Consider the following 10,096-nt stretch of genomic DNA (forward strand, 5'->3'; position numbering starts at 1 on the left):
CTAACCCTTCACTAAGAAAAAAAATTTGAATTCAATTATGTATTTAAAACATTCTCGTTCCAGAAGCCCATCAGTTTTCTCGGCCAGCAGCGCCTCAGCATCGTTTTAAGATAAATCGAAGGGCTATAGACGCGCACAAAATTATCCTTTTTTCTCAATTTGGTCAAGTTCAGAAAAATGAAATCTAATTATAACCAAGAAATCAAATCAACAACCAAAAACGGGAGCGGCGTAAAATACATGATAAAATCTTCATTGTATGAGCTAATATAGAGCGGTAGCTAACTTCTACATATAAAAATTAGCTAAGATCGCACCTGGAAAGATTAAACTCGTAATTTTTTTTCGTCTCCGAGTCTCTCTCGATGTTATTCTGGTGATGGCGTAAACATCGACGACTAGTTTTTTTTTTTGAAAAAACAGACATTTGTTGGTTATTGAGGTGTTATAAATAGGTAACCTAAATCAGGTGAGAACACAACAATAATTTTTTGTTTTATCTCAACAGCACAAAAATTTTGAATTCATACGCACACATACGTACATAAACTTTATTCGAGTGAGAAGATGGTATTTAACTAATAAAGCTAATAAATTGTGCTGGAATCAAAATATATTTTATGTAATTATATTTGATAATCAAGAAAGAAAAGAAAAAAAATCACCATTTAGTATACAAGAGTTCTATCCTGATGTATCGTGAATCCTCAAACCGTCCCATAATCTTACGAAAATACTAAAAGCTGATTACTTAAATAGTTTGCCGTATGCATTCGAATTTTTGTTCATCTTCAACTGTAACAATTGTAACTTTGGCAGAGAGATAAATAAACCTTTATAACAAGGCGAACAAGAACTTTCTACCGTCGGTAATTGAGATTCATATTTTCTTACGTTATATTTTTCAAATAAACACATGGTCTGCTAAATATGACAATAAAATTAGTGATAAACATAAAATGAGGTCGTTCGTGTGCTCCTTTCAATATCTTTGCAGAGGGCTTCGTTAAAAAGAGGTTATTCTGATCGATTTTTTCGTTGTAAACAATGTTAGTCTATGAGTTCTTTTGTGTCGTCTCATGCTTCCTAATTTGTCGGTGTCTTTGTTTCTTAAGCCATAGGACTTTTCTTTACTCTTCCTCCTGTTGTTTCCTCAGTAAAACTTTACTTTCCCTCTGTAAACTGATCAAAGCTTCGATGTTCACCAGAAGGCCATTTTCGACAATATTTTCAGGCGCATCTTGTCATAAGGGTTTTTAAAGTTTTTGGCTAATCGTGCTTTCTCGTTAACTTGAAAAACTGAAGCTACTTGGATACTTGTGGTGATATTGACAGAATTGACAGTTTTCACCTTCAAGCCAGTAAATACGACATAGTGTAGCATAGCCTTAAAGGCAGGTGTCTCATTAGAGCGAGTTAACGTTAAGAAGTTCATCGTGTAATCGATTGTACCATGTTTGATTTGGAGAGTCGACGGCGGAGGAGGGGGCGGGATAAGGCAGAAGTATTCATAGCCCACCCCTTCCCCTCTCCTTATTTTTACCATCCATTCACCCCCTTGGTACAAATTTTTTCTCTCCCCGGCCTTGCGTTGCTGTAAAATAAACTACAGCAGCTAAAATTTTTACCAAGATAATACTGAGCACTTGCCCGCGAAAATTACGCCTGCTCTGCAGGTTAAGTATCGCACATTACTGCGGTTCATCCCTCGTGGATGTTAATCTAAAATTAACAAAACACCGAAATGCCACGTCTTGCCATGAAAAGAATAAAAAAAGCCAGTACTAAATATAACGATTGCGAGCTACCTAGACACGGGCCCAAACGCATTACTGCCAGTCAGCTTCAGTTATTCTGTGAGTGGTGGTCTATAAATTCTTCTCACAAAAGCTGTGCTGTAAGTTTTAAACTTGAGTTAAATATCATATATCAGAGTCGTATCAGATTCTTTTTTAAATCATTGTTGGTGAAAAAAGAATCGCTTTTAACTGAGGATTAAGTGGAAATAATGACACTAGAACAAATTATCAGAAAACCCATTTTTCTTTGGATATAAACCACCATGTCGCCAAAAGAGTATGAAGAAGGGGAGTACAGAAAACTCACCGGGTGGGATCAGGTGAATTTAATTGACCAAGAGACAAATGATGACCTTTAAATTATAGGACTTATCAACTCCAGCTGGTCAATTTTGTGAAAAATTGTACGACGACAACGCCATTGGAACATGTCCATGGCGTTGACAGTTAAAAGCTTGCTGGTCACATATCTTGATTGAATTTTTATTCTCTATTAACCGTTTTCTTAAAACACATCCCAGTAACTTTAAATTCGTACAAAATACTGGTCCTCAAAGGCTAGAGAATGGTCTAGTTGTGCCTAGGAAGTTTATGGAAAACACAGGATTTTCATCTTCCACCCCTCACACAAAGTAAAACAAAGTTTTAAAATTCATTAATGTTTTAGAACATTCTAATTCCTAGAGCCCGTCAGTCTTATCGGTCGGCAGCGCCTCAGCATCGATTTATAATGAATCGAAGAGCTCTAGACACACAGAATTATCCTTCTTTTTTCAAATTGTTCAACTTCAGAAAAATGAAATCTTAAATAGGAAACAAATCAAAAATCGAAAAAAGGAAGTGGTGTAAAAGACATGATGAAATCTTTATTGTACAAGCTAATATTGTTTGTAGAGCGGCAGCTCACCTCTACATGTAAAAAACTTCAACTAGAAGTTGTGATTTGCATTTTTCTAGCCGTTTGTCATTTTTTTTTTTTTTTTTTTTTTTGTGAATATTTAATTATCTTAGCGCAACGTGCCAAAAACAGATCAGGTGACTAGTTATTTAAAAACCTAGAAGTTCGTTACCCAACTTACTTTTCAAAAGTGTCACCACCGATCGCACATCGAAACTTACTAGTCGCATATAGAACACAAATTGTAAGTATAATATTTGCCCGTCGCTTCAACCGAAATTGACATATGTAATAACCTTCTTTGTAATATTAATTTAATTTTTAAGTTGACTACTTCTTCTTCTATTACGAGTGCAAAATAAATTCCATGTACGCGAAAATCAGTTAGTGATGAAATCTTCAAATTAAAGTCGCCCCTTCAATCACAGGAGCGAATCAAGTTGTTTTAAAACCAGATTTATGATGGTTACTGAGGTGTTGTAATAATATGTAATCGAAATCAGGAGAGAACACGAACAACATTTTTTTTTTCATTTAAAGAGTACGGAAAAATTTGAATTTGCGTTCACACATACCTCTATGAACTTTGTTCAAGTGTGAAGATAGTAATTATAATAAAGCAAGTTTGAGAAACGCGTAATGGAATCAAAATGTAATTGATAACCAAGAAAGATAAGAAATAAAAATCACCATCTAAGTATACAAGAGTTCTATCTTCATGTATCGTGAATCCTCAAACACTCCCATAATTTAAAGGAAATACTGGAAGCTGATCAACAAAAGAGTGCTAACGAATTTTTTTTCATATTCAACTTGGCAACTATAATTTTGGCAAAAAAGCTAATTCACCTTTATAACAAGGCGAACAAGGACTTTCTACAGTCAGTTACTTTAGATTCTTATTTTCTTAAATTGTATCAGTTTGAAATAAAAATATTTTTTATTAAATATTTTCGCACAATCGAGTCACAATGAAATGTGTGATCAACAAAATGAAAGATGTTCGTGTGCTCCTTTCAATATCGAAAAGGGCTTCCTTAAACGAGGTTATTCTAAACAACTTTTTCATCGTAAACAATGTCAGGCCATTAATTTATTTGTGTTATCTCTTGCTCCCGAATCTATTGTTTGATGTTCTTCATCGTTGGATGGTTTTGAGATTGACAGGAGGACGCAAGCTTCTTTGTCTCCCGATCTCAGCCAAGACAAGGGATTCTTGAAACATGAGGAGGAAAAAAGTAAAAAAAAAGGATCAATATCAGTATCTGGGCAACTGCCCACCTACCCCTCCTCTAACCTGTTGTTGAGTTAGGGGAGGGGTAGGTGGGCAGTTGCCCAGATGCTGATATTAATCCAAAAAAAAAAGAGTCAGTAGGTTTGTAAGAATTCATTATCAATCTTGTTTTCTGAGGGAGATAACTCTATTATAGTGCAATCAAGAAAAAGAAAAGAAAAGAACAAACACAATGAAGGAGACAATGTAATAATATTGTTCTTATGTAAAAGTACGACTGTGTATGAGATAATTTTTAATTATAATAATAAGTACGTAGGGTCGTCTCCCAAAGCCGTCGATGTCATGCATACCGTCTTCGATGTCTAAAATGAATAACCAATTGCTCGTGTTCATGTTAAGATCAATTTTCTTTCCAATACTGGCCAAGTTTGCGTTTTGGGTCATAGAAAAGTTCTGTTCAAGCTTCTCTTCTTGAGGAGACAGCCCAAACGTTTTTTTTCTAACGTTTTTAGTTTAATGGTGGTATTTGAATAAAGACTGCATCATACCTTCGTTTTAGTCTCTTTTGATAGGTCGCCTTCTGAATAATGTCTGGGACTCTGCAAAACAAAAATAAATTTAAATCTGAACATAGAAATTTTGCTACTGTCGACATAGACAAAATGACAACTTGAACCGATTGCATACAAAGATATATATAGCGCATTATAACTGCTCATATTGACCAAGAATACTGGCTTAGTCAATTACTTATATCTGCAGTTTGATTCAGTTAAGTGATCTGTGTTTTAATAATCTCAGATTTAAATCAAATTCCCTTACCTTCCTTCCGTATCCTGGCAGAGGTTTTGATCGGCCTTCTAGTTCAGTTTTCTGGTGAGAGGGCTTTGGGAAAAAGGAGGAACAAATGTAAATACGAGAGAACATCACAAACAGAAAAGTCAAAAAGGGGAGAAGATTTAAGGATCTTTCATGATAAGATTCTGCCTGCTCGTTTGAGTTCAATAAAACAAAAACCTAAGGCAGAATTTTATTAGGAACTTGTAGACTGACATAAGACTTCAAACAATCATGTTCTAGCAAGGTCCTCGCTTGGTCTGTCGTACAAAGTTTCATTTACCATGTTAATTGGACGTAAAAACCTGGGTTTCTCTCTCCCCTCTAAATCAATTGTTTTATAAAATTCCTCCACTGAGCTTTTGACAATCCAATTACAATTTGCATGTGATATTAAGGAATAAGTTGTGTACATAGAAAAATATTGCGCTTCTAATTGGCTGAAAACGAGTGCATTCTCGTGTAACACGAGTGCAAAGTAGTGACATGAGTGCAAATTAAAAATAGCGCGCGCTCGCTCGCTAACATGATTTCAAGTGAAATGTGGTGTTAGTAAGTACGGGTAAATTTTTTATACTACAAATTGCACTTGCCCTACGGGCTCGTGCAATTTTGCTGTCTTTGAAAAATTTACCCGTGTTTATTAACACCAAATTTCACTCGAAATCAAGTTCTTACCAATACTAAAGTGGAAAAATGTTACTCTATTAGAAATTACCAGCCTCCCTTTATAATTCGTCTTTCTCTCAGTTGTCATTTGATGAAGCAGTCCTAACAGCAGTTTTTCGACTTCCTTCAATTGCAATGCATGATGCGTTTTCCATTTGTGTAATTCCTCAAAACGATTTGTGTGCTGCTCGTCCTTGAGTTGGCTCTGAGTACCTACTAATTCTATTTTGGAGAAAAGTGCTGTTTCTTCTTGCTGGAGTTCCGTAGTAAAGTCTAAAAGTTTTTTAATACAATTAACATTATCTTCACTTTGTTGCCCAACCTGAGCAGTTAGCTTGATAAGAGCTTCAAACATTCTCTGAAAATAGTTGCGATGTTCTTCACATGACTGTAGCAATTTCCCCACGCTTTCATTGTTTGACGGATCCGCTTCCTCATTCAATAAGCTGCTTGTGGGCTCTATTTTGTCTTTAGAGGCATCTTGAATCCCATCTGTTTTATCAACATTTCCACAAGCCAGTTGCCTTTTATTCATTTGGAGTCTCAGGTCCTGAAGCTCCGATGAAATATAGCGCTTTAGACTTTCCTGTCTGGCTAAAACAACAGTTTCTAAAAATCCCTTGCTTACAAGCGTCTGTTAAAGCAAATGAAAGACAAATGGGGCAATTAAAACTGACATAATTTTCGAAGATAAACCTTGAATCACAGGGTGCATTTTTCCAAATACTCATTGAAACATTCTAATTGGACAGATGGGATAAGTGAAGAAGTTACCTCTTCCAATTTCAAAAAATTGTCACTGCTGTTGAATTCTTTAACCATGAATTTATTTCCCTGTGCATCTTCGCACACCATAAGCTAAAAAAAATGACAAATAGTTGATTGCAAACAATTTCGAAGCAATTTCATTATTTTACTTGAGATTATTTGGTAGTAAAACTATGCCCAGAGAATGGCAAAATCCATCTAAGTGATTTTTCTGGTTTACCGCTGGTCCAGCTTCATCCTTTTGTTCACGAGGTCTGGGGCAGACGTGCTAATCATCAACTTTTCAGTAGTTATTGTAGAAAGCGTGTTGTCAACCACTTACCTTATTAAGCCCTTCACCCAGGTCATGAATAACTGTTAAACTAATGACGTGACCCTTAGGAATGTTTCCACACCTCATCATTTTCGCATAATCCACTCCTAGTGTGTTGATAGGAAATTATTATGAGTTCAGAGTTCTGCGTCGATCAGTTTAATGCTTCATGTTCCCCACCAGGACAACCTCCCTGCCACCCATGGAACAAACTATACCAGCAAACAAAATGTCACCATTTAGAATATTTGCAGCGAAGGAAAGATTTTTATTCCTCGCAGGAAAACAATTTCTTAACTAAGCAACCCTTATAAGTGCAGACAATCCGAATAATAAAATAGCTGGACAATTCACGGTTTTCGTAACACCGAACCCAAAGTTGTACTAAATGCCAACTAGGACAAAAGCAAATGTCACTGGTTGGGAGCCAATGAGAGCACAAAGCATAAAAAAGCAAAATATTTGAAGTGCGGGTCTACAAGTTACCTTTGATTCTAGTTTTGAATTTGATGATCACTTGAAAGAGTATTTGGTGCGAAGCAACGCAATCCAGGATCGCGTTTTACACCAAGTTGTCAATTGCTCTATTAAGAATTGACAAAATCCCTTAAACAGTGGGCGCGCTCTGATTGATCATTAGGTGTGTTGAGATAAGGACGAGTAAAAGCGTTTTGATTCACGAGAGCAGCCTCCTCCTCAAGGGGGGGAGAGTATTGGGAGAACTATCCTAGTCCGCCTTTATGTTAAGACAAGAAAGGGAAACCACGGAAAGCTCCACGACTACGTTATACGTTAAAAATGTCAACTGTTTTATGACTTCTTTGTGTGTTTATTCTTTCAGCTTGTCAGTTGTATACGTAGACCATTCACTCATCTTACCAGGTATACCTACTCACCAAGAAGCTTTTCTACTATGCATTTTTTCCCAATGCTTTCTAAAGCATCCGCTAAACGCCCTGCCACTGCACTGCTCCCTTCTTTCTGTTGCCACATGAGGAGTAAGGCGTTTGCTTTGTCGCGACTACAGCAGTAATCGTTATCCAGGTTTTGGATCTTTGCTGCAGGGATATCAAGCTTTGGTCCCAGCTCACGCCAGCAAGTACCTACGTCATCACTTACGTCTGAAATCTGCAGTTCTGTCACCACGGAGGTCCTTTGGCTGTTGAAGTCTTTTGCGTGCACAAAGGGATATTAGACTCTTAGCTAATTTAATGTTTTAATTGCGTGTAGTTTTTAACATTGCATGGATTACGAGAATCATCCTAGTTGAAATTTAGTGAGGTCTTCTTCTTGCCCTGAAGTAGAAAACGTACCTGGTGTTAACTGGACAGTAACAACATAAAGGGGTTAGGCTTATGTTTAGTATGGTTAATTCTAAACAGCCAAACAGGTATATATAGGTTACTTGAGTGATGATGCATTAGGGCTTGGTTAGTAAATGATTCTCTGTATTCAAATTAATTGACAGTCATCTTTGCATCATTGAGTCACACCACGCTACCCAGTTTTCAACAATTTCTAAATTAATTTTACTAAGAAATAACACTAAGTTATTCAGCCTTGAAGGAATCTAAATCTCGACCTTTATTCAGTCGAGTTCATTTTTTGGGGAGCTGATTTTTATTTCGGATACTTCTGGTTTACAGAAGCGTCATCAGTATAAGTAACATCAGATTTTCATTTCATATATCTTCAACCGTTATCTGAATATTGCTTAAACTCTTTCAAACGTCACGCATGTCTTTGGTTATATTTATAACAAGATCTTACAATTGCCATGGTCAACCACAGAAGCTTGACAAAAATACGCAGCAAAGATAATGGATATATGGCGCCGTCATTCGGCTAAAATTAATTATGATTTGACTCACTTTTTCTAAAATCCTGGATTCAAGCCAAAAATCATAGCGGAAAAAAGCCAAAAGTTTGTTTGATGACGCTAACGGCATTAAGTGTACAGGCATAATTTCAGTTTCCTCTTTGTTGTTCGTCGAAAACATCATGCCTAAAGTCTCAAACATCAATCTGATACGTGATTATTTTATTGGAATTTCTGTTTTTCAGGTAATCAAAGTGTTCCTAGTTAACAAAAGTTTGGCTCCCATTTCATTCGCATTGAGATGGAATGAACAGATTACAAAATCTCCATAATATTATATGCGGTTTATTGTCAAACTTATATTTTTGATGCCATTGACGTCATAATCTACTCATCGAGATTCTGTCCTTTACAAATAAGGAACAGCAAATTGGTTAAAATTCTAACCACTGCTGCTTCCATCCTGATCTTCAAAAAAGGAGCAGCATGTAAACGGAGCCAATTCGACGTCTTACATGTCCATTCTTGCTCCGTTTCCTTTATCTTTCCCACGCTAAAATCATTATAGCGTAACATATCTTAACCTTATACATTGTAAATATCGCTCTGGATTATCAACGCTGAAATCAAGTCGGCAACAATCTCGCATACAAATTACGCGAGGACAACTAAACGAACACCACGAGATATATAGAGCGATGAGGTAATTAAAATAGCGGTTATATGATAATTAAACAACGCAGATTAACCACTTTTAGATGACAAGCACCTGCGGCGAAGACTGCCAAAAATATTTGAAAGTTAAATTACTGTTACATGATCGATTAAGCTTTGCCTGTCCTGTAGAGAAAAACGTACAATTGCAGAACAAAAGGATGAGACTTAAAACTGAACACAAGTAATATTATGACAAGCTACCGAGACTGAACTAAACTAAATAGTCATATATTTACCACGTACATATAATATTTTGAAAGCTTACTTCTAATTTCAATACAATTCTCAGCTGCTCTTCCGCTTGTCGCAGGCAATGTTGGCGTTTCGGAAGCCATAGGACTTGCTTCCTAAATAAAACTTTACTTCCCTCTGTGAACTGATTACAGCTTCAATGTTTATCCGAGGACATAAATATTACTCAATTGTTTGACTATGTGTGCCCTCTCGTTCACTTGGACGACTTTTCACTTAAAAAACACGGAAAAGCCACGTCTTGGGATGAAAAGGGAAAAATCATATTACTTAAATTAATATCGGTGCACCGAGGTCGTTCCGGATGGATGCAGGTCCAGACCCGTGCAGTAAACTCACGAACATTCTGTCAGCTTGGATATTCTGTGAGCAGCAATATGTAAAATCTTGTCACAGAGGCCGTATGGTTCCTTTCAATATATGAGCAAAAATATCATCTATCGGTGTCGTACTAGATGTTTTTCTTTTTTTTTTAGAATTTGGGTAAGAGGGTCCGCTTTTTAACTTGGGACTAAATGTAAATAATAAGAGTTAAGAAGTTATCGGAAAACCCACTTTTCCTTGGATACAAATCGGACTTAAGACACCACATTCTGTTATGAATAATGTAAAAGAAATTATCACATAAACTACGCTATTATTCAAGGATTTCTCGCCCTGTTAAAGCCGTAACAACACACGTGTAAAAATGTCTTATTTTTTCACGTGTTTGATATCGCCAATCAGCTCCCGTCACTCGCCTTTCGCGCCACTTAGTAGGGTTGATGAATGAATGGCATAGCCTTCA

General features: G+C 36.5%; 1 protein-coding gene across 2 annotated transcripts; it reads right to left on the bottom strand.

The window, feature by feature from the left end:
* Positions 1 to 3,489: 3,489 nt before the first annotated feature.
* LOC131771874 (uncharacterized) lies at positions 3,490 to 9,612 on the bottom strand. Of its 2 annotated transcripts, none has more exons than XM_066164120.1 (8): positions 9,323 to 9,612; positions 7,418 to 7,690; positions 6,531 to 6,628; positions 6,215 to 6,298; positions 5,490 to 6,074; positions 4,757 to 4,819; positions 4,483 to 4,533; positions 3,490 to 3,912 (listed from the first exon to the last, which is right to left on the bottom strand). In XM_066164120.1, the coding sequence occupies exons 1-8, from the start codon at positions 9,390 to 9,392 to the stop codon at positions 3,778 to 3,780; spliced, it is 1,359 nt and encodes a 452-aa protein (XP_066020217.1). In that variant the 5' UTR covers positions 9,393 to 9,612; the 3' UTR covers positions 3,490 to 3,777. The 2 variants fall into 2 exon arrangements, with proteins under 2 accessions (XP_066020217.1, XP_066020218.1); XM_066164121.1 differs by having other exon boundaries at positions 7,418 to 7,816.
* Between the last annotated feature and the right edge of the window lie 484 nt (positions 9,613 to 10,096).

The sequence above is a fragment of the Pocillopora verrucosa genome, chromosome 3 (genome assembly GCF_036669915.1).
Source record: "Pocillopora verrucosa isolate sample1 chromosome 3, ASM3666991v2, whole genome shotgun sequence".
NCBI classification, from domain to species: domain Eukaryota; kingdom Metazoa; phylum Cnidaria; class Anthozoa; order Scleractinia; family Pocilloporidae; genus Pocillopora; species Pocillopora verrucosa.